Here is a 25,810-nt window from a genome sequence, read left to right as displayed (position 1 = left end):
ATGTAGTGTATCATATTATAAATATCCTTTGGGTTTTTTTTTCTTTTTTCAATGAAGCTGTCCCTACCATTAACTCCCAATTGCTAAATTTTTTAAAAGAAGGAAAAATGTGCACAGTTCTGTAAAATAAATCCCTATATTACCCAGATATAAAAATATATATTTCTTTCTCCATTTTAAATTCACTAATTCTCTGTAATTCATCTTGTTTCTTTAAGATTTGTAATTTATCATCATGTTGAGATTAGAGTTCTAACGCCTTTCAAAGTTGTTATTCTCTATGTTATCATTGTATAAACTATTCTAATTCTGTTCACTTTTTTCTGCATCAATTCACATAAGTTTTTCCAGTTGCCTCTGAAATTGTCCATTTCATCATTTCTTATACCACAATCTGTTTAGTCATTCCCCAGCAGGAAGATGCTCTTTTTGTTTCCCATTTATAGGCTCCCACCAATAGAAAAATTCTATTTGCTATAAATATTTTTGCATAGAGAGATTCTTTTCTCCTTTAATTTCTTTGGTGTACAGGTCCTATAATAATAAAGCTAATTCCAAAACATGCATGAAAACTAACTTTTACATAGCAGTAGTTATGTTCTGGGTAGCATGCTAAAGGTTTTACAAATACCTCATTTGATCTTACAACAATATTATTATCCCCATTTTACAGATAAGGAAACTGAGGCAAACAGGATTAAGGAATTTGCCCAACAACCAGTAAGTATCTGAGACCAAACTTGAACTCAGGACTTCCTGACTCTAGCACTGATGCTATTCACTGCACCACCCAAATGCCATGTCCAATCAAATGCCAATATTTATTGTTTTTATCTCTATAGCTGCTCTCATATCCACTTCTCTCACTCTACTGACACAACTATTGCCTTATTTCAGGTTCTTATCTACTCTCTCCTAAATTATTGCAGGAAGCTTCCTAAATGGTCCCCTTGCCTTCAATCTCTCTCCAGTACAGTCCATCCTTCACATTGCTCCCAAATAGTGTCTTCTTAAGTAAAAATCTGTCCATCTCACTATCCTGCTCAATCAAGTCCAACGATTCTCTGTTACTTCTAGGATCAACTAGACACTCTTCAACATTTTGGCCCCAACCTATCTCTGCAGCTGTGTTGTATGTACTCATACTCTACAATAAAGCCAAACTGGCCTTCTCATTTATTAATTATACTCATGTCCCATTGCTATGGCTTTTACCGACTGTTCCCCATGCCTAGAAGGCATCCCACCTTCACTTCCGCATCTTCCATCAAAATCCACCTTCAATAGGAAGCCTTTCCTGATGTCTACTACAACTAGTGCAATCCCTCCCCAGCTACCTTATATTTAACTACTTTGTATTTATCCTCTTTGTATTGTATAAATATTTATTTATGCACGCATTGTGCATAAATAAATTGGGAATAGTTCCTTTTATTGGTTTTGTATACATAACACCTAACACAGTTGTCTGGCACATGATAATATTATTATATCATAATTATATTAATAATAATTATTATTAAAACAATAATAATATTGATAACAGAGCTACCCAAAATAATCAAGTTGAAAAATATCTCCTTGACATATTCCATCAATTAGAACTAGGTAGCTTCTCTCTTGACATCCACAAACTCCTGAATGAAGAAAATACATATCTAGTTGAGATCAGAAGCCCTCAGGGAATAAAATTGGGACAAGAAGCAAAGGAAAATTCAGGATTGAGAAGTCAGGTCTACATAAAAGGAAAGGCTTTGGGGCTGTAGGAGCCTGAAGAACAAAAGAAAGAAAGTCACTTTCCTTTTCTTTCTTTAATAATCCACTCCTAACTTTTCTCCCATCTCCACTCAGCTCAAGGATTTATTCACAAATGCATATTAAGCCTAGACACAGGGGAGAAATGGGAGGAAAAGAAAGGAAAAGTCTTCCCCTGGAGGTGCTGATATTCTGTAAAGGAAGATGTATGCATATAAGTGTAAGCAAAATACGTACAAAATAAATAAACATCCAACACTCAAATGGCTCTGTGATCTCAGAGATTTGGGAGAACCCTCTAAAATGCAAAAGTCTGTCCATTCTATCTTACTTGTCTGAGTCTTCCCAAAATGTCATTGGAGGGTGGAAGCAGGGGGGGAAAAAGAGAGATGCCCAACATTCTGGAGGGCTCTCTCTCTGTCCTTCCACACTAGCCCTCACTTCTGACCCCTGAACAGACCATTTTTCCCCATGACATTTTTCCTTGATGACATCCTTTACTCGTATTCTTCAGAATTCCTAAGTGGCGATATGGTGTAGCCAAGTCACACCTGAAGCAGGCACCCGCCATCGCATGTGGTACCTCCATGTGGTACCTCCACATGGTCTCCATTTTTAGGCTTCTATCCAGAGAGAGATTCTGTGTTTTGCTACCATTCAGCAACATGGGTAAAATGTTAGCTGAGAAAATGGGCCTTTACTTTCTTTCTTTCTTTCTTTCTTTTTTTTCCCTGAGGCAAATGGGATTAAGTGACTTGCCCAGGGTCACACAGCCAGGAAGTGTTAAGTGTCTGAGGTCACATTTGAACTCGGATTCTCCTGGCTTCAAGGCTAGTGCTCTATCCACTGCACCTTTACTTTCATGGGAAGTTTGGTAAACAAGATAAATATAAGAAGGTATGGAGTGGGGAAGTCACTAATGACTGAGGTCATCAGGAAAAGTCTCATGTAAGAAGAGGCACTTAAACTGAGTTTTACAAGGAAATCATTCTTTTCTAGCAAAAGCTCTCTCTAAAATGAGATTTTTTTTTAAAAAGAGGAACTCTCTTTTCAGAAAACAGAATGGGTAAACAGCAGCCTTGGGAGTAAATTTTCCACGCTTTTCCTTATTCTTTGGTTTTTCAGTTTGAATTTTATTTCAAGTATACTTTCCATTTTTAGTCTTATATGAATTTTTCTTATCTCCTCATCATGAGTTTCACTCAAGATAATCCTAGCAAACAGAATTTGCAAGTCTGTTTCTGGGTGAAAAAACTCATAGGAAGAGATTTAGACTTGGAAGGATCTCAGGGGTCAACTAGTCCAATCAATTTATTTTGTAGAACAGAAACCCAAGCCCTGAGAGGCAGGTTTCCCAAGGTCACAAAACTAATTTGCTTTGAATTCAATCAGATCACATGACTTTAAATCCAGGGACTTTTCCCTGTAATGTGCTATGTTCCATGGCCTGTTTGACATTATTCTCCTCTTGAGCCATCTTGTATGTTATGTTATCTGGGGTGTCCTCCCCACCCCAAACTCCAGGCTTAAAGTTCTTAATAAACTAGATGCCCTTCTTTGTGTAGTGTGATTCACTTTCAGTTCAGGGAGTTCACCCATAAAAAAGTGGACAGTCTTGAAAATCAGACCATAGGCTCATCATCTAGATCATTCACCATGGAGCTCCAACCATTGTCTCCATAAGACAAATAACAGTTCATAATAGTCCAATTTCCTGAGTAGCTTTGCATGGAAATCTCCCAGAACTGTAAAATCTATCAGCCTTTCAGATATAAAGGATCTCAATTCCATATACTTGACAGGGAGGCCTCACAAAGCTACCTCACTGTAACTGCATGAAAGAATTAATACTAGGAAAAATGGAATAAAGCAAGTGTGGAAAACTGCTCTCATGGATAATGGCTTAGATGGCAGTAGAAGTTTAAAGAAGGAAACAGAGGTGGACCGTTTTAAAAAGAGAAGAAAATTAATCCAAATGCTATGTAATTAATCTGACTTTACTTATATTCAATTTATACAATGGCTTTCCTCCAAAGACTTTTCACAATTTCAGCATAAAATTCCATTCTCTTGCCTTTTTTTAAAGATAACAATGCTAGTAAATCAGTCCCAAATTCAACCAAGAAGCAAGACCAAGGTAGGGGGTGCAATCCTGCACTCATGAGCATGGCTCGGATCCAAAGGGATAATAAAATCATAGGAATATATTTCCTTCCTCAGGGAAGATTTCTTAAGGAGAAATAGGGCTTGCCATCTTGTTTTCCTCATCATTACTACAAGTCTTATATATGGTATGATGAGAGGAGTACTGGTTCTGGAGTCGGGAGGACCTGGCACATATTAAGTACTATATAAATGTTAGTGACTCTGCTGTTGTTGTTTAAATAAAGAAGAGATGGTTGGAGAAAATGAAGATTCCATACGGTTGCTTCTTCTCATAATCAGTCTCTTACCACTTTGCCATATGGGGAATTCTTCCATTTTATTCTGCACAAATAAGGACCAGATGCCATCATGGTCCAGATTTCAAAGCAGCAAAGCCAACCTAAAGTGAATTAAAACATTTGAATTATCTAAATCTGGGACTGGACTGCTTCCCTTGGGATACCAAAAGGAAATCCCAGAGTCCCAGAACAGAGAGTGTCAGCATATTAAAAGTAAATGGAGTTCAAAGAATTGAGAAGGCAAGAAGCAGCAATTGCCACATGGTGCTCCCAGAAGCATCTTACAGGAAAGGGAATTGAAGGGAATGCAGGGAGGCCTCAAGCTAGAGTGAAACAAAGCTCCATTTTGTTCTTTCCTTTTTTAAATATATTTTTTTAATTAACAGAAATCTATTTCTTCCTCCTCCCACTCCTACCCCAATGAAAAGAAGAACAAACTCCTTGAAATAAACATTAATAGTCAAGCACAACAAATTCCCTTACTGCTCATGTTCAAAAAATATTATGTTCCATTCTTCACCCAAAATCCATCACTTCTCTGTCAAGAGGTAAATAGCATACTTCATTATCAGTCCTTGATAATCATGGACATGGCCATACTTCTTACAGTTTTCAAAGTCGGCTTGCCAGCGTTATTACTGGATAAATTGTTCTCCTATTTCTACTCTTTCATTTCACAGCTAACAGGTCATCTCATGTAGCTGATGGAGGCTTCGTTGCTAGTCTCCCAATAAGAGCCTTGGCTACCTGTATCTCCATTCATATTTGGCGATGATGATGCTAAAAATCCCCAGTGATGCTGGGGACACTGGAGCCAAGGGTCCAACACGGAAACATTTTCTAGGCTCCTTATGGATCCCTCTTGACATTCTGTCTAATTAATGATTTATCTATCTTATGGCACTTGCTAAGAAAAGAAATAAGATTTGCTTTTGGCTAAATCAAAAATTAATAGCAGCACGGGGAATGAAATCCAAGCAGGCCCCACTTTAGGAAAACCTACAGCCATAAATCAAGGCTATTTAGGAACTTTAGAAGAGCATTTTTCACTTTACAAAAAGGAATGCCTCGGGGTTTGTTAAAGTAGCGAATTCCCTAAGTGAAATAAATGGAAATAGTGAAGAAGGTGGAAAGGAGGAAGGAGAACCTATGAATTTACACAGACATTTTCAAGAACAAAGTTATTGTTTAGAGGCAGAATGATATAATGCAATAGACTGGTTGGCCTGGAGTCAAGAAGACTCAATTTCAAATTTCGCCTCTGATATTTATAAACTATTTGAGCATTATAACCAGGGCAAATAACTTAACCCCTGTAGGCCTCAGGAAACTACATAGGATCTATCGACTAAGTCAGGGCTAGGTTATGCTCCTATACAGGGCCTTCCCTGCTAATTCCCTGCTAAATCTTCCTATAACTAAGTGGGAAGCATCAGTCACAGGCAGTGAGGTATAGTGGAAGGATCAACGAAATCAAATTAGAAACCTGTGGTCCAATTCCTCCTTCTGCCACTTAATGCTTCTATAACCCAGGGCAGATTCCTCAACTTGCTCATCTGTTAAATGGAGATAATACTTGTCCCATTATTTTATAAGGGCATAATAAAATCAACCACAAATGAGATAAGGATTCGGAATACAGTATGCTATTATAGAAACAAATTCATTAGATATAAGACTTCTATAATGTGTAAGCCTTGGCCTAGAATTGTGGTAAAACTGAAAATAATGCTTATTATTTATTTAATAGAGAAATTAGTGACCTCTAATGGGGGGGGGGTCAGAATTTCACCTTCTGATGATGCAATTACTGCTGACTTCAGAGCTGGCCACCCCAAAACATCCAGCTCGAATTATTTGGGATGGCGTCAGACATCCAGTAGTACAAATGAGACAGGTGCCAGCTGAGGGCAGATACCCTGAGGGGATTTTTTACTAATAAAGAAATCAGAGATCAAGTTTTGATTCTGAATTTGAATACAGATCAAAGAATACTGATAGCAGCTGAGGAGATGAATTTTTTTTTTTTTCCTGGAGGGCAAGAAAACTTCTTAGTTTTTAAGTTTTAAAAAAATTTTTTTTAACTTAGCTTTTAAAACTTTACTGCTTCAGCCTTGAATTCTTAGATTTAATTCTGTAGAAAGATAGCCAACTGAGTTCCAGAGTACCTGGAGGTCATATGCATATTAACTCTATCCCAATGAAAAGGAGATGAGCAAAAAGCAAAATGCCCCAAGGTTTTTGTTTTTTTTTTTCAAGAAAAAATCACCAGCACCACTGAATCCAGTATTACGTTCTATATGCATGCATCTGCATCTACAGTTACATCTGTAGCATATTATTAGTAACTGGTGTTTATGATGATAATCACAAAAATGTTAAATTATATTTCATTATCTTTCTCTCTATTCCCACTGCTTTCCTACTTAGAAAGGGCATAATTAAAACCTGCCTGGACTCTTACAGCAGGCTGCTAATAGGTATTTCTGCCTCTGCTCTCCTCCCAACCTCCAGTCTATGACTAGAGAAAATATCTACATAACCCATGGTTATGCCGTGTCTCTGCTCAAAAATCTTCCTTGGCTATCTACTGATCATTAACTAAAATTCAAACTTCTCTCCCTGACACTCAGGGCCTTCTGCAAGCCGGCACCATCCTGACTTTCCATCCTTATAATACACTTCCTCATAGCTCTATGTTCCCAAACTGACTGCACTATGGTCCCCAAACAAGCCCTTATCCCTGACTTTCATGTCCTTTCTTACACCATTCTTATGCATGGAACGTCTTACCTCTCCCTCTGTGATTGATAGATTCCTATCAATCCTTGAGCAAGGTTTCTTAACCTGGGGTCTGTGAACTTTTAAAAAATATGTTATTTTGGATTTACATGAATTGATGCTGAGTGAAGTGAGCAGAAGAACTAAGAGGAACTAAGAACTACAAAGTAACAAGATTATGTAATGATCAACTGGGATGGACATGGCTCTTCTCAGCAATGGGATGCAGTGATTCAAGACAATTCCATTAGACTTTGGGATGGAAAATGCCATCCACATCCAGAGAGAGAAGTATGGAGACTGAATATGGATGAAAACATAATATTTTCACCTTTTTTTGCTTCTTTGCTTTTTCTTTCTTGTGTTTTTTTTTTTCCTTTTGGTCTGATTTTTCTTGTACAACATGACAAATATGGAAATATGGTTAAAAGAACTGTATATATTTAACCTATAGAAGATTGCTAATTGTTTTGGGGAAGGAAAAAGTAAAAAAGGGAAGTAAAAAAATTTGGAACACAAATTCTTATAAAACTGAATGGTGAAAACTATGTTTACTTGGAAAGATAAAATATTACTGAGGAAAATGTGTGCCAATATAATTGGTTTCCTTTGTAATCCTAAGTATTTTATGCACTTAAAAATATTCTGAGAAAGGGTCCATAATCTAGGTATTTTATATACTTAAAAACATTCTGAGGAAGGATCCATAATCTTCCAAAGATTGTCAAAAAGATCTAAGATACAAAAAGTCAGTAATCCCTAGCTAATTTAAATGCCTCCATAAAGCCTTCCCCCTCATCACTTCTAGCCAGTGATGACTTTGTTCCTAGGATCTTCCTTGTTTTCCATCTCTTAAATACACTTATCATTTATTATTGTATATTATTACTATATTGTACAATTTATTACATATTGTGTATTATTTGTGTTTGTGTCTCATCCCAATTAAGTTCCATAAATGGAGGAAGCGTTTCTAAATTTTATTATCTTCCCCAAGCACCTGGCAAAATGTTTAGTACCACACCTGACCATTTTTGTTTGTCAAATACAATTTAGTGCACTCTGATAAGGCATGTTAGAAAGACTTCCATCAAAAAATAACCCAGTAAAATACCTCATCAGGAAAGGGATGAGAAAAGGAGAAGGAAACCCCCAGAGGCGGTCAGAATAGAAGGGGATTCTGGTCAGGCCCGCTGAAAGGCCTTTCTTAGGTGAGGGAGACAGGCGAGTCAGAGACTGCCTGTGCTTAAGAAAATTCTCATCTGGGTGGGGGTCTGATTGCGCACAGATTCGGCTCAGGTGAAAGCAGTTTCTCCAACTTAATGAATCTAGAAACCAGACTAACAGTTGAGGCCTAACAAACAAAATCTCCCGCCCTGAGCTCATAAGCAAGAAGTGGTTAGGGATGAAATCATGGACCAGGCAAGCAAAATCAAGCCCAATCCCGGCAGGCTTAACCTTTCCAATTCCTGTGAGGGGGGGGAGTGGCAAAGGGCGTCTGGCAACACCTCTGAAAGCAGAGGATTGAACCCTTAAACGGAGGGGGCTATCCTGCTTTATCTGAAGCTCATTGATCGGGACCTGAATTACCTACACCGTATCCAAGAAACCACAAGTGGGGGAGGAGGGAGCCTCTGAACAGCTCCAAGGACTGTTACCCAGTCCGTTCATTCAAACCCAGGCAATTTTACTCATTAAGAGCCTTGGGCCCATGCTCCTGATTCTGCCTTATTTTAGACATGAATCGAACAAGTTCAGGCAGTTGTTTTCCCAGAACCCAGCATACAGGAAATAACAATTTGGAGGGAGATAGGTACGTCCTGCTGAAGGCAGGCAGCCGGACAGCGGATAGTGAAAGACAAGAGAGAGAAATCAAAAAAAGGAGACACACAAAAAGCGCATAAAGGCGGCATTTAGTACCAGAGCACTCAGCTGCTTTACTCTGAGGGCATATATTATGTAGGCAGCCAGTGTGGAAACAGAGGCTTTATACGAATGAGAATGACGTCGAGGGAGACCCCCTTTGGAATTTCACAGAACAGGACTTGGTTTTTCTTTTCTTTTTCTTTTTCTTTTTTTGCCGAGACAGGTGGGGTAAAGTGATTTTCCCAGGGTCACACAGCTAGGAAGTGTTAAGAGTCTGAGTCCAGATTTGAACTCAGGTCCTCCTGACTTCAGGGCTTGTGCTTTATCCACTATAATCCTAATTTTTTTTTTTAAGCATTTAAAAACATTATTCTGAGAAGGGGTTTATGTGCTTAAAAGACTGACTGCCAGAGGGGTTCATGACATGATAAAAGGTTAAGAATCATATATATATATAATCAAAATTGTCAATTGATGGAGAATGATTTTGAAGACATTTTTCTTCCTAATACCTGCGTTAAAAAGAATCCTACTCCAGACACCTGTATACTATAACCAGGGGGAGGAGACAAGCAGGGGAGGGAGTTATGGCATAAAGGATGACATGAGATTCAGCACAGGTAGATATATTTACTTTTATGTGACTTTCCAGGTCTGTTAGTGGTACCTTCAAGATACTCTTTGGAAGAGGGACTCACTTCTAGCTCACGGATGGAGGCTTTTCCAATCTTCACTAGTTCTCACATGGTGTACATGTAGTACACACATTCTAACTGCCTGGGTGGCCCTGGGCAAATTATTTAGGATCATAGATGCTGGAAGGGAACGGAAAAACCGAGGCCCATAAAGATAAAATAATTTGACTAAGGTCACACAAGTAGGAAGTGTGGTAACAATGGGAACTGAACCGAAGTCCCTCCAACTCCAAACCCCCTGTTTCCACTGCACCAGGAAGAATATTAAAGAGTTGCTACATCTGCAAAATGAAGGGACTGAATGACAAAGATGAAGAATATTATGAAAGGCTTATTATATGAATTGCTGCAGAATAGAAAAAGCAAAAGACTATTTATATTTTGTACTATATCAGGGTTTCTTGAACTTGTTCCACTTATGACCTCTTTTTGCCTGAGAAATTTTTACACAACCCCAAGTATACAGATATATAAAATAGGTTATGAATCAAACATTTACTGATAATAAGTCATAATTTTTCAACCTTCACAGTCATATGACCCCATATAAAATCATGACCCACAGTTTAAGAAGTTTTGCATTATATAAAGATTAAAAATAAAATCCCAATAAGTAAACTGAAAAATATTCATAAGCAGACACACAGAAACAAACAGGATTTCATTATGATGTTGTTAAATTAAACTTGAACATTTTGAAAAGTGACCTGTAAATAACACAAGTCTAGATATTCAGAGACAACCTCTTTTTTTCCTTTGTTCATTTGTGCATTACAGTGTTTGCTGACAGCACTGAGGATCTCACAGGACTCTATGGAGTCTTCACAGCTCCCCAAAATAGGCAGAGAACAGTAAGGTTTAGAGAAGCAGCAGGAATGACCTCCTTGGGCGACATCTCCAGGCACCCAATTCTCAGAAGAATCCCAATTTCCTGACTCAGTGCCAGTTCTCTTCCCTTACTGTAATTCTAATTCTGTGTAACTGTATTATGGATAGTCTGGTCTGTCGGTGAGGAAGTGGGGTGAGGAATCCCAAGGACAGAAAGCTTCCGCTTGCAAACACTGAGCAGATTTTGCTAGATCCTCACTAGCTGACGAGGAGATCTGGTCAGATAGTAACAGGTATGGTTTTGTCCATGTTGTTTGAACAAGGAGATACCACTAAGCCACTTCCACACACAGGCCATCACACAGCACAATATTCTCAACTAGAAACTATCACAACTGACCACCTGACTAGGGATGCTTAACCTGAGAAGAAAAAGACATGGGAGCAGGACAGCCACTGGATTCAACTCCTTCTAGAGTCCTGCGTCCATGCAGCTCCAGGAAGCAAGAATAAAACCACCAGGGAACAATGACCGGGAGCCACCTGTCCGGTCAATACAGATACAGAAATCACTTCTTACGTCAAACCAACAGACATTTAATAAGTGTCTACTATGGGCCTGGCGGGGCTAAGGGCTGGGAGTACCAAAAAATAGGCAAATCCAATGGAGTGGACCACATGCAAATGACTATGTACAAATGAGCTACATACAAGTTAAATGAGCAAAAGGGGGCCCTAAGACAGAAGATGACCAGGAAAAGCTTCTTGTGAAAGGCTGGACTGTAGCTGAGACCTGAGGACTCCAAGAAGGCCAAAAAGTCCAGGAGACAAGACAGTGGAAACACGTGGGAAGAATAGGAAGGTAGCTACTGAATTACACAGGAACTGTGTGAGCAGGGAGCAAGAGACGCCTGACCGGCTCTCAGGAATTCAGCAAAGAATTCCCCCTCCCATGGTCCCAACCGGCCTTCCTAAGGATCCCTTCTAATCTGGGATTCTCTGCTTCCGGGAAAAACTCCTGGCCTGGTCTCAGTCCCAGATCCAAGGGAAGTCAAATAAAGCCCCCAGCAGTACCACGGGGCTGCCCAGAGCTGCTGGCTTCCAAGGCCTTGTTTTGAATCTTGGTTGAATACCCTGTCCATACACCCAGTGTGCCTCTGGCCATGATCATGCCTTGTCATGCTGGGTATTTATTTACTCCAGCAGTTGGAGGTTCTGAGGAAAGCGGGTGGGAGGAGAGGAACAAGGCGGCTCTTAACACAGAACCTGAACGGACTCGGGAGACAGGCTACCAGCAAGCAGGGATTTACTCACTGTCTTTAAAAGCTTTGGGTTTGTTTGTTTTGTTTTTAAAGACAGGTGCGGGAAGGTGTGTCAGCCAGTCAAGTTCAAGTAGCAACACAGAACTTCTCCCCTCCGCCACCATTCCCTGCGTCTTCCTTCATTCCTGGCAGCGTCTTCCTAACAGATGGGTATGCTATAAAGCGACTCTGAGAGCTTTTATAAATGGGCAAGTATATGTTCCCATAAATCTGTGAAAATAAGGAAAAGGTTGTTTCCAGGAGATGATGCAAATTTGCATCTGCTCCCCCTCCAAGCAGCTATGGCTTTCTATAGCCTTTGTTCCACTTTCCCCAGTCAAGAAGTACCCTGCCTCCAGACTCACTCCTCCACTCTATCTTCAGCAAGGCAGAATGTAACACAAAGGACCCTGACCTTGGAATCGCAAGACCCATGTTCAAGACCCTTTTTCTGACACTGACTAGCTATCTCTTTGGGCAAATCCTATCACCTCAGAAGCTCCATTTGCTTATCTCTAAAAGGAAGTATTAATAATTTACACACATCTAGAAATAAAAATAGTTAATATCCTAGTAATGGTACTTTAAAGTTTGCAAAGTACAAATTTTAAAAACTAAAAGGATTAAACTTTACATAGTACAATAGGATTTACAAAGTACTTTACATATATTCTATCACTTGATGCTCACTGTAACTTGGCAATGTGAGTACAGGAGATGAAGGTCAGAAAAAGCAGAATTTGAAAATAAATCTCTATAGACTCTAAACCCAGAGTAACTTCTATCATGTCACAATCTCATTTTATGCTCAAATTATCCCTATTGAGCCTCACAACACATGGGAGGTAAGTACTACAGATAGTATCCATCTTTAAAGATAAGAAAATGGGCAACCTGTGGTGGTTTGGCCATCATCATCATCACATAGGCAGTAAGTGCAAAATGAGCAATCTCTGCTCTGGAGTCAGAAAATATTATAGCTAGAATGGGCCTTAAGGATGACGTGGTCCAACTCCCCCATCTTTTTAGCCCAGGGTCACACAGCAAGTGGGAAAATGAGGAACTAGAAGCTGGGTCTCCTCATTTTCAACCTGATGTTCTTTTCACTAAAAAATACACATCTTAAATTCACAAACCCTCTCTCTGCCCCAACTCAAGTGCATCATATATTACCTTGTTAAAATTCTTTTTAAAGCAAGACAAGCCTGTCCTATATAACCTTTAAAATTGCCCTGTATACTATAAGTGCTCAATAAATGCTTTTTTTTTTTTCCCTCAGTGAGCAAATGCATCCATGAATATCTAGAAGGGGGAATATATCACTCTAGAAACAAGATTACCACTAGCTCTTTAACTGAAGCAAATCAAAGAACAACCACCTAAGAAATTATCCTGTTTTGATATGGAATGTTATTTAATAACTAAAGAAGAAAAAACTTCTTGTTCAATTGTTTTTCAGGCACATCCAACTCTGCATGACCCTATTTGAGGTTTTTTGGGCAAAGACATTCAGTAGTTTGCCATTTCCTTCTTCAGTTTATTTTATAGATGAGCAAACTGAGGCAAACGAGTTAAGTGACTTTCCCAGGTGGTAAGTGTTTGAAGTCATATCTGAACTAATGAAGGTAAGGCTTCTTGACTCCAGGCCCAGCATATCCACTGTATCACCCCGCTTCCCCTAAGGGAAAAAATTACTAGAAGTGTATTAATTTCCAATTCTCCCTGTCCAACAAGAGAACTGTTCGGTTCTGCAAACATATATTGTATCTAGGATATATACTGCAACATATTTAACATGTATAGGACTGCTTGCCATCTAGGGGAGGAGGTGGAGGGAGGGAGGGGAAAAATCAGAACAGAAACAAGTGCAAGGGATAATGTTGTAAAAAAAATTACCCTGGCATGGGTTCTGTCAATATAAAGTTATTATTAAATAAAATAAAATAAAATATTTTTTTAAAAAAGAAGTGTATTAATTTGACAGTAGTAAGAAAGAGCCTGGGATTTTCTATTAACAAGAAAGGAATATAAACTTTTGATGTTTTCTCTGAGAAGATGGAAATTTCACTAACTCCAGTGAAAGTGAAAGAGATATAGTAGGGAATCATTATTTATCAATGGAGTGAAAAAGATGGGGGTATAGGAGGAATAATTTTGAAAACTATGACTCACAAATTAAGAGTTAGACACAGCATCAGAAATGATGTAAGCCATGACCCATATTTTACACCTGAGAACACTGAGGGGTTCAACACCGAGTAGGAGGATTGCCCACAATCACAGAAGTATTAAGTAGCAAAACTGGGACTGACTGAATTTAACTATCTGACTTATGGAAAAGAAATGTCTTTGTATTATAGAGTCGCTATAAAAATAGGAGTTTTATGGGAGTTTAGTGATAATATTTATAAGCCCTTTAAAACTTTCACAGTTCTTTTTCTATGCTATCCCAGCTAAGCCTCACAGTAATGCTATTAGCTGTTATCCCCACCCTGCACAGTCATCAAATTCCCAAAAAGTTAGCAAGAATTTTACTTGGGTCTTGGTCTGTGTGTTATTTTTAAAGAATTCATCATAAATAAAGTGTGTTCTCTCTGATTTGGAATTGAGGTTAAAACCGGAAGAATCCTGAGTAAATGGTTCTCATTTTCCATTGATGCTAATAGACACACCCCCATTTAATATAAATTTAACATTTAATATAATGGAAATCTAATGAGAACTGAGATTCATAACCTGCCTCCCCTCCCTCCCCCACCAACACCACTTTCCCAGCTTTCCTACATCCCTACACATTGTGTGACTCAATGTCCCTGACTTCCTTGCTCTTCCACAAACAAGTTACTCCATATCCTGACTCTGGGCATTTTCTCTGGCTATCCCTCATGCCTCATCTCCATCTCCCGGCCTCCTTTGCTTCTTCCCCAATAGGAAGTCTTGCATGGCCCCCTTTCCTTCCAGTGCCTTCTCTCTGTGGATTATTTCCAAATTATCCTGTGTATAGCTTATTTGTGCATGTTGTCTCCCACTTCAGACTGTAAGCTCTTTGAGGGCAGGAAACCTTTTTTTGACTTTCTTTGTATCTCCAGCATTTAGTAGGATTCCTAGCACATAGCAGGTGCTTAATAAATATTTACTGACTGGCTAAACTTGTTTAGGAAGAACAGCTTCAGAGAAATATTTGACTTGAATCCTTTTTTTTTTTTTTTTTTTAATTATAGCCTTTTATTTACAAGTTATATGCATGGGTAATTTTACAGCATTGACAAGTGCCAAACCTTTTGTTCCAATTTCCCCTCCTTTCCCCCACATTCTCCCCCCAATGGCAGGTTGACCAATACATGTTAAATATGTTAAAGTATAAATTAAATACAATATAAATATACATTCGACTTGAATCCTTATATCAGGGGAGAAAAAAACAGGAAACTTCCTAATAATCAGGACTCTTTAAAAGTGGAATGTCACCACCCTATTTGAAAGCTTCATCACTTCTCATTAGGACTCCAGTAATAGCTTTCTAATTGATCAGTCATCCAGCTGCCAAAGTGATTTTTCTAACGTGCTGAATTGATAATGTCGCTCTCCTGCTTTATGAACTCCAGTGGCTCCCTACTATCTTTGTAATCCACTATAAAATGCTTTCACTGGCACTTACCGCTCTTTGTAGCCCCTCCCTCCTACCAATCCATCCTCCTTATCCATCCTCCACTCCATGCACTCTATGATCAGCTACGTTATGCTACCGGATGCTCTTCTCCTGACTTCCAGTCTCTGCACTGGCCACAATTCTGGCAGCATCCTCCCTGTCCCAGCCCAGGAGTCCTTCCCCACCTTCCAAGATCTTAGCCCTTCCCTCTTATACCAGCTTCCGTCTTGTCTTCTCATTAGAAGGTGAGACCCTTGAGGGCATCCTCAGAACTATACACAGAGGCTGGCACATATTAGGTGCTTTACCGAATGTGCATTAACTCAGTGGAATGGGCTGCTTTGTCTCACTTAGAAGCAAAAGCTAAATGACTCCATTGTTGGACATATTAATGAAGGATTTTTTGTTTAAATATGAGTTAGGAGTGTTATGATGTAGCAAACAAAAGGACAGCAGGTGGTGCCATGGGTAGAATGCCCATCCTGGAGTCAGGAGGACCTGAGTTCAAATCTAGGCTCCATGACCCTGAGCAAGTCATTTAAGTCTGTAAAATGAGCTGGAGAAGAAAAGGCAAACCATTCTAGTATCTTTGCCAAGAAAAGCCCAAATGGGGGTCAAAAAGAGTTACACGGAACTAACTGACTAAACAATGATAAAGACGAATAAAAATGTATTTTTAAATATAAGCATAAAGGAGTGAATGAATGAATGAATGAATGTGGGTCACAACCGGATGACTTCTTTTGAAATTTTGTTATTCTGTGAAGTGAGTGGGTTCACACACAAGAATGAAAGGAACTTGTCAAAAGATGCTAGTCTCGGCATCAAGGTGAGAAAAAAGAGAATACTTACTAGTTTCTGGGGCTTTCTCTTCTGGTCTGCCAAATAAAAATTCATACTTGGCCTTGGCAACACTTTTGGAATGAGCTGATCCGTTGTTAACCCAAACAAATGTCTCTGCCTGCAAAATGAGAATAAAACAGAGATAAAACTTCTATTGTTTAAAAATCCATCATTCTCCAAGAAATCACTATGTATACACCATATTTAAGGAAACCACTCCCTAGCAAGAACATGTTTAAGGTCCTGATTATGTCGCTAAGTATATTAATGATAACATAAGTGGCTCTGGGCAGTCCCTCTGGCTTCTGAATGTTCAGGCACGCCCCTCAATGAAACTGGGCACTAACACAGGCATCCCTGATGTCCCATATTATGAGCCCCGAGTGAGAATCATCTCCTTCAATCCTTTGGATACAATTCATCTTCCATACAGCACACATCTAAGTCACATCCTTTCTCAATAAGCTCCATGGATTCCCTACTACTTCTAGGATCAAATATGCATTCTTCTTTGGCATTTAAAAACCATTGCAATTTAAGCTTTTCTGATTTATTTTTATCTTAGTTCCTTCCACATCTTTCATGTAAGGTCCAAACACACCAATTTTTTTTTTTTTTTACTATTCATATATTATATATATATATATATATATACACATATATATATATATATATAACCTGTGTGCATTACTCAGGTTACCTCAATGCCTGGAATATACTTCCTTTTCATCCTTGCCCATTAAAATTCCTAACTCCCATCAGGTCTCCATTCAAATCTCATCTACATGAAGCCTTTCATGATTCTCACACACCCCTCTTCAAGTTTGCTTTCCCCTTAAAATATCCTGTATCTATCTTTTATATAGCTGTATGTGTAAATACCTAATTAAATATTTGTGTATGTATATATATATGTACATATATATATATAAATGCCTATTATTACATACAATGTGTATATACATATATACCTACATTACAAACTCTTAGAATATAATTCTTTGTATTTCTATTCCAATAACTAGCATTGTAGACTCCTAAGAAATGCTTAATAATTGTTACCATGCCATTGAACTGCTTTCAGTCAGTCAACAAGCATTTTTTAGTTTTCAACATATTTTGATTACCATTTTTCACCTTCTCTATCTCCTCTCCATCTTCCCCAAAATGGCAAACAATCTGATACAAGCTATCCATGTATAATCATTTTAATTATTATAAACTAGAATTAAAATTTTAAAAAATAATTCTATTTTAATCATATTGCAAAAGAAAAATCAGAACAAAAGAGAAAAACCATGTGGATACCATTTTCTATCATGCGTATTTTGGAATTGTCTTAGATCAATGTATTGTTGAAAAGAACTAAGTCTATCAAAGTTCATCACACACTGTTACTTTAACAAGCATTTTTTAAGAGACTACTATGTGCAAGCGCTGTGGGAAGTGCTAATGACAAAAAAAAGGTAAAAGACAAAGAATTTTTCAAAGAATTCACAGTTTAATGGGAAAGGCAATGTGCAAATAACTGTATAAATAAGCTTCACACAGGATAAGCTGGGAATAATATCAGAAGAAAAGCACAATTAAGGAAGACTGAGAAAGGTTTCATTTCTTTGCTGGATCTCAAAGATGAGAGCGATGTACTGGAAGACTGAGAATGTGCCAATGTTTTAGGTTGATGAACCACTGATTTTCAAAAAGAGAAGGAATTCCAGAAAGCAAGTACAAAACATTCTCAAATGGATGGTTTGTAAATAGTGAAAAAAGAACAAGGTCATCTTTACAAGCCAGTGCAAGTTCACTAAATAAAAGTCATGTTATTGATTAAACTAATTTCCTTTCTTCCCCCCCAAAGAGTTACTAAACTGGTGAATCAGGAAATAACGTATACAGAAAACATCTGGATTTCAGAAGGACCTTTGGCAAAGTTGGCCACAATATCCTTAAGACTACAATGGAGGAAGGTGAACAGGGATGGGATTTCAGCAAAGAAATGTGATTTCAGAGTTGGTCTAATAACCTATTAAAAGAATGCTAATTAATTGCTGTCACCCAGAAACGTTTCTAAAAGAGATAGATGCAGTTCTTTCTTAAGCTCTGTCCTATTAGCATTTGTTTGTTTGTTTCTTTATTTTAAACTAGGAACCTGGATGAAGATACAGGAGATCATCAAATAAGCTGATGACATAAAGCTAATTTGAGGGTGAAAAAAAATGAAGATCAAAAACATCTGGATATGGGGTTTTTAGCATTTTATTGATTCATGGAACACTTTGGCAGACTGATGAAGCCTACTTATCCCTCCTCACCCTGTTTTAAATGTATAAAGTAAAATACAGAAGAATCCAATAATAATGAAATATGGCTTATCTTTTTTTTATGTTCATTGAGAACTTAATGGGGTTATTGTTCATTCAGTTTTCAGTCATGTCTAACCTTTCATGATCCCATTTGGGGTTTTCTTGGCAGAGATAAAATAGAGTGGCTTGCCATTTCCTTCTCCAGCTCATCTTATAGACAAGGAAACTGACAAATAGAATTAAGTGACTTGTCCAGGATCACTAATGCCTAAGGCCAGATTTTTAACTCAGAGAGATAAATCTTCCTAACTTCAGGTCCAGCAGTATATCTGCTGTACCACCCAAGACTTCTGAATTAGATGGACTGGGAAAAAATGAAACATATCTAATAAGAATACATTTAATAGAATTAATTGAAAAACCCTGCACTTAAGAGTTAAAAAAAAATCAATTATACAAGTATATAATGGAAAATTTAATCATGTAAAAAAAAATCTGTGCATATTATTTCAACATATACATAGTTCCACATAAAACAACAGGATGATATGGCTGCTAAAAAGAAAGTAATGCAATACCAGGATAAATTACTAATAGCTCATATTAACATATTCTGTTGAATTTTACTGAGGGCTTGTTTTACCACAGCCAGCTAAAGTAGACAATGCAAGTATGATTATTCATATTTTACATATGAGGAAACTGAGAGTCAGTCCTGTGATATGGTTACAGTGAAAAATATAGTGGATTTAGAATTACAGAACCTGAGTTCAAACCCTGCCTTTAGCACTTAATACCTACCTGAACCTCAGAAATCACACTCTAATTGGACCTCAGCTTTATCAAATATAAAATGAGGAATATAAAATGAGGGAACTGAGACAGGCCCTAAGTCTATGATCCTACTTTTGCTGCTTTATCTGTGGAACTATTTTATCAACAATCTCGTACAACCTATGACTAGCTTATAACCACAGGATGACTACTAGAATGACTCATGTTGTGATTTACATTCTAAGAAGTCATAACAAAGATAATTAACCAATATTAACCAACTTACACACACTTTCCTATGTTTTAGTACACATTCATTATGGGGAGCATGATTTTTTTTTTAAATCTCTAAATCAAGGAGCATTTAAAAAGAAAATAACATAAAAAGAAACCAAGACTCCTACAGAGCCTGCAATTTGGTTTTTACCAGTCACAGCCAAAGTAACTTTTTTAAAAACATCTCTGACTTTTACCCTAATAAATTAAAATTCTATCCTATTAGCCACCCTTGGAGCTTCTAGACCTACTAGTCCCCATTTTCTTTTGTGCCAGCACAGAAGGAATTTTTAGCCTGTATTTATCCGATCTTTAAACAATTTAAAAAGGGAGAGATGGCTTGTAATAGGAACTGAAGGAAAACCAACTTATTCCCCAGTAGAATGTAAACTCCTTGAGGGCAGGGATAGCTCATTATTTGTATTTTTTGTTTAAATTTTTCCCTCACAATACTTCATGTATTTAATAAATGCTTGTTTAATTGAATTATTCAGATTATTTCTTTAATGTCACTACCTGAAATATTTCTCTTTCTTTCAAGATAATTGGTGGGTTTGACTTAATTCATTAAATCCATAATTAAAAATCTTAAGCAACTGTTCTAGTTGCTAGAATACAAAAGAGAAAAGGGGGGAGAGGAAAGGATAGAAGAGAACTGAGAAGAGGGATAAGGAAAGGGGAAGGGGGAAGGAGGGAAAAGAAGAGAAGGGGGAAGAGGAAAGTCCCTCCTTAGTCTAACAGGATAAAATAAAAACTCAATAAACTTTAATACAAGCCACAAGATAAGTACTGAAGGAAGATCAAATAGTAGTCAGAACACAATGAGAGAACATGAATAATCAAGGGTAACACAGCAGCTGGGTGGATAGAGTAGCATCTGAGCTGGGCTCTGAAAAATGGGGGTCAACAAGTTGAAGAGAGGAGCAGACATTGTGGGCAGGGAAAGCCTGGTGGACCTGAAGCCAAGAAATCACCTGGATTTGAATCCCACCTCTGAATCTTCCAGAGGTGTGATTTTGGACAATTCAAAGTTCTTTCAGAATTGTCTTTTCATCTATAATGATGATAGGAAAAAAGAAAGGAAGGAAAGAAGGAAGGAAGGAGGGGATAAGGAAGGAAAGAAGGAAGGAAGGAAGGAAGGAAGGAAGGAAGGAAGGAAGGAAGGAAGGAAGGAAGGAAGGAAGGAAGGAAGGAAGAATGGAAGGAAGGAAGGAAAAGGAGGAAGGAAGAAGAGGGAAGAAGGAGGGGAAGGAAGGAAAAGGAGGAAGGAAGGAGAGGGAGGAAGGAGGGGAGGAAAGAGGGGAAGGAAGAAAAGGAGGAAGAGAGAAAAAGAGGAAGGAGGGGAGGGAAACAAGGAGAGAGAAGGAAACAAGAATTTATTAAGCACTTGCTACATGCCAGGCACTGTGCTAAGCACTTTACAAATATCTCACTTGCTCCTCACAACAGGTCTATGGAGGATGTAATATTATCCCCATTTTACAGTTGTGGAAATTGAAACAGAAGGAGGTTAAGTGACTTGAACTAAATAAATTTTTAAAAAAACAATAGAATATGTGCCCCCATTTCTACCTGAGTTTTTCATCACAGGTATAAATGGAAGTCAATCTCAGAGGGAAAGTACATTCAACACACTCAAAAATGAGAAATGAGCTAGAGCCATGGGATTTATTTCAGATTTGTTAAATCTACAATAGTTAAAACAACTAAATCAAGTAATGTCATCCAGTATTTCTTGAAATGGGACTTGACCAAGATACAAATTTAGATAGACAAATTTGGGGAGAAGGAGACAAGCATAGACTTATCTAGGTAGATCTAGAGACACAGAGAAATGGACACACAGATAGAGCTGTAAAATAAACAGATTGTAAAATAAACTAATATGACTTCCAAGATCCCTTCCACCTCTAAAGATCAGATCCTATAAAGTTCATTGTTAGCAAAATAAACACTGTCTCCTGATGGCCAAGGAACCTTAATTTATCAGGATAAAGAAGTCCATCCTACATCCTACCATCCTGGGTAACAACACCGATTAGAAAATTTTTTAACATAATAAGCTGGACTTTGAGCCTAGGACAAAGAAAAATAAATGTAGCCAATCCAGAAATTTAAAACCATATTTTAGGTAAAACATGGAGCTAAAAGCTCCCTTTTTAAGTAGGCAGGAGAGAGAGGAGCAGGACAAGAAGTAATTTACTCTTATTTCAAATCGCCAGGAAACACAAGAAGATGAACAGTGTCTGAGACCCCGTAACTTATCCTGAGCTGGACATTCTAAAGTGCTTTGGTCACAAAGCACCATAAAAACTGAGGGCTTTGGGAGTCCTACTTCACAACCCACATTGGGGCAATATTTGATCCCCACTCTGGCATTCCCATTTGATCTAATTTGAGCCTAACTGCTTCTTCACAGGCTCATACAGGCTAACCTTAGCTCAAATGGAGAGAAGTACCCCCCCAAAACAAAAAGGAACAAGGAACAAGTTAAGTGATTAGCACATACTAGGTACTTAATACTGACTTGCTGAATTATCTGCCCTCTATGAGTTTATAAAGCCCCTGATCTCATCTGATCTTCAAAAAACTCTAGTAGACAGATAGAGATGCTGTTATTTCTGTTAACAGATTTCTCTGCGGCAGAGAGGAATTTTTTTTTTTAATTAAATGTAATACACCTCTAAAATTCAGGGATGCCATGAGTTTGAAAGTCTACTACCTAGTTCTTTTGAAATCTCCTGATTCCAAGTCCAGAGCTCTTTCAGGGAATCAGATAATTCACTTATGTCTTACTTCTCTTCCACATATGAACATGGACAACGTGTCCAGATCTGTAATTTAATTGGGATGGAAATCTGCTTTATTAAACTCTGTAGTCACATAGAGCAGCAACCTCTTCCTCCTAATTTAAAAGAGTTGAATGGGAAAGAGGTCAGGTGATTTGCCCATGATCACACAATGTTTTGAGGTCAGATCTTCCTCATTCCTAGGCCAGCCCTGGGTAAGACACAAAGATTAATAAGACATGCTCCCTTTGTCCATCAACCTTTTAAAGGAAGGGCAGAATGTAAAACTGGAGAGATTGATGAAACTGCTCTATTCCTAGCAAATTGAGCCAAGGGCATAAGAGGACAAATATATCTAATGTAGAAAGTTAAAACCATAATTTAGGTTCATGATGCTAAAAGCCTCTTTTTAAAAGAGTTTTTAATTTCCTATCTCCTTGCTGCTCTAAAAATAAATAAATAAATAAAAGTGATCCAGTATGGTATAGGAGAAATAGCCTTAGTCTTAGAGTCCAAGCATGAGGATTCAAATCCTGAGTCTGCCACTTATTTATCTGTATGATTGGACAAGTCATTGGACAAGTTACCTAATGTCTCTGGTCTTTAGTTCCTTTACCTTTAAAATATTGACTGGTAGGGAAGAGAAGGAGAATATAGAATCTGGAACTCAAACTTTAAAAAAAAGATTAAAAATTGTTTTAACATGTAATTGGGGAAAATAAAATATTATTTAAAATAAGGATACTGAACCAAATGAACTTTAAGTCTCTGTAAATCCCTCTTAAAGTCTCTGATTCTATAATACTATTGAAATGTGAGATAATCAAGCACCTACAATGTGCAAGGCACTAATACTACATGCCAGGGATATGATGACAAAAGCAGGGGAGGGAATCATTACTTTCCCAATGGATAAGAAATTTTGATTCATGGCAATGGGAACTCAGAGTGATGTAGACTCAAATTAAATCCTGCTGATTCCACATAATTGATGGGTGACCAATCTGTGAAAAATCTTAACCATAGGAAAAAAACGTTTTAAGAAATTCTTGTATTATGCTCAAGTATAAAAGAATATGAAATAAATACATGACCAAACATGTTTAATTTCCTTATGATCCATACAGTATAGCTTTCTTTGTTCCTCCGGAACACAACTTTTTACTCACCCTAGTAATTAAGAAACTTCCACTGAAAGTTAAGCATTACCTGAGGCTTCTGTCTATCTGAGAGGAGGCCCAATCCTAACCTGTTGGGCAAGTCACTCCACTTATTTAGGCCTCAGTTTCCTAATTTGTCAAATGAAAGAATTGGAGTAGAGAATCACAGAGCTTAATTAATGAAAATAATCCACTTCCCATGTCAGAAGGACCAGAATTTAAGAATACCTCCAAGGACCAAGCTGCAGCAATTGACAAACACTAGAGAGAGCAGGATGCAATATTTTTTTTGTTATTTTTTTAATATTTTATTTTATTTTGTAATAACTTTATGTTGACAGAATCCATGCCAGGGTAATTTTTTTTACATTATCCCTTGCACTCGCTTCTGTTCCGATTTTTCCCCTCCCTCCCTCCACCCCCTCCCCTAGATGGCAAGCAGTCCTTTACATGTTGGATATGTTGCAGTATATCCTAGATACAATATATGTTTGCAGAACCGAACAGTTCTCTTGTTGCACAGGGAGAACTGGATTCAGAAGGTATAAATAATCCGGGAAGAAAAACAAAAATGCAGGTAGTTCACATTCATTTCCCAGTGTTCTTTCTTTGGGTGTTGCTGCTTCTATCCATCATTTATCAATTGAAACTGAGTCTTTGTCAAAGAAATCCACTTCCATCCTCATACAATATCGTTGTCGAAGTGTAAAGTGATCTCCTGAGGATGCAATATTTTTACTACAAAGTAAAATGATGATATAGTTTGTAATTATTTGTATTTAAGTTGTAGAAGAAATTATAATAAATTATAGTAAAAAAATTTTAATTTTTAATTTAAAAAATTCCTATATCATACACCAGAATGGATGTACCTGGTTCTTCTTTAAGATGAGGTAGACAGAACAAGTAACACGTTCTCATTTCACAAATGAGGAAACAAAAGCATGGGCAGTCGTGATGTGGAGTCAGGATGGGAATCTGGATCTCCCTGCCGCAAGGTTCAATGCTCATCCCATGAGACCCCATTTTCAGATGTCCCAGAGTAGTGACCCCCACACCCTTCTCTAACGCGGGGTATGGTAGCCAGAACTTCCCGAGGATACCTCATCCTAAGGGTCTGGAAAAGCGTCAGGCCGAGAGAAAACTTCCTCGGAAAAAGGGACTATTAGCATTCTGTAGTTCCTGAATACAGGAATAAACTTCGATGCTTCTTCAAACTTAGAGAAAATATCACATATTTCCATTGAAATATGTTTCCTTTATCATCTAATGTATTTTATTTTCTGCATTTGAACTAACTTTGATTTAACTTTCTACAGCCCCCGTGGGCTGCGAAGTCCCGGACACTCGGGGTCCTGATCTAAGGGATCCCCCCGGAAATCCCACGAGGCGGTGATACCGGGCGCCTTTCCTCCCTTTTAGCACAAAACGTGCACGAGGGCCCGCCTGCAAGTATTAACAGGAAAGAAGACTGTCTCTGTGGGCGGGGGAGGGGAGGAGTCAATTACCGTCGCTCCCAGCCGTCCCCGTTCCCCTGACAGGTTAATCGGCGGCCCACCTGACAGCCAATCACAGGGCACGGAGGCCCCCGGCGGAGGGGGAGCCACCGAGGGAAGCAGCACCAGGGGAGGGGGACCCCCGGGGTCCCCTCTTTAGCAACTTACAAATTAAAAGTAGCCTCCCAACGAAAGGAGAAACCCTGGGGCCGGCTCCCCACCCAGCAATTAGCCAGCCCCGCCGACTGTCTGTTCCTAATTGAGTGAGCAGCCGCGACCCGAGCGCAATCCACAGCCCTTATAAAAGCCCCCAGAGCCCCGGGCTCATTTCCCACCAGCTGCTCCCCGCTCCCCGCACTGCCACTGGAAAATGGGCACCGCCGTGGGGGCGGGGCGGGGAAAGGCTTCAAGCGGGGAGAGGGCAAAGCCCACCCAAGGGATAGGTGAGTCTGCACCGGGGGTCTGAGGGCTGGAACCAACCTGGAAGCATCTCGGAGGCCTTCCTGGAAGAGGCGGCCATTTCATTTGGGCTTTGAAAGGATTGGTGGGAATAAAACACACACACACACACACACACACACACACACACACACACACACACACTCACACTCCTCTCTCTCTCAATCTGTCTCTGATTCTGTCGGTCGGTCTCTGTCTGTCTGTCTCTCTCTGTCTCTCTCTCTCAATCTGTCTCTTTGTCTCTCTCTCTGTCTCTTTCAATCTCTCTCTCTCTCTCTCTCTCTGTTTCTTTCTCTCTCTCTCTCGCTCGCTCTCGCTCTCGCTCTCGCTCTCCCTCTCTTTCTTTTTCTCTCTCCCTCCCTCCATTCCAGACATAGGGAAAAGCCTGCCT

The 25,810-nt window shown here is 38.7% G+C and overlaps 1 protein-coding gene across 4 annotated transcripts in view; it reads right to left on the bottom strand.

Moving 5' to 3' along the window:
- The window catches only part of PSD3 (pleckstrin and Sec7 domain containing 3), a 435,130-nt gene extending 409,595 nt beyond the window's left edge, over positions 1-25,535 (bottom strand). For 3 of the 4 annotated variants that reach the window (XM_051975648.1, XM_051975650.1, XM_051975649.1), the window contains exons 1-2: positions 25,441-25,535; positions 16,172-16,280 (exon numbers count right to left, since the gene is read on the bottom strand). In XM_051975648.1, coding sequence (XP_051831608.1) covers positions 16,172-16,280; positions 25,441-25,485 — 154 coding nt within the window. In that variant the 5' untranslated portion in view covers positions 25,486-25,535. The remainder of the gene's footprint in view (positions 1-16,171; positions 16,281-25,440) is intronic. The other variant, XM_051975647.1, reaches the window with a different exon arrangement.
- Positions 25,536-25,810: the final 275 nt, after the last annotated feature.

This window comes from Antechinus flavipes, chromosome 2 (assembly GCF_016432865.1).
Source record: "Antechinus flavipes isolate AdamAnt ecotype Samford, QLD, Australia chromosome 2, AdamAnt_v2, whole genome shotgun sequence".
Lineage (NCBI taxonomy): Eukaryota > Metazoa > Chordata > Mammalia > Dasyuromorphia > Dasyuridae > Antechinus > Antechinus flavipes.
Note: the sequence above shows the minus strand (reverse complement) of the source record. Positions and strands in the feature narration are given on the sequence as shown.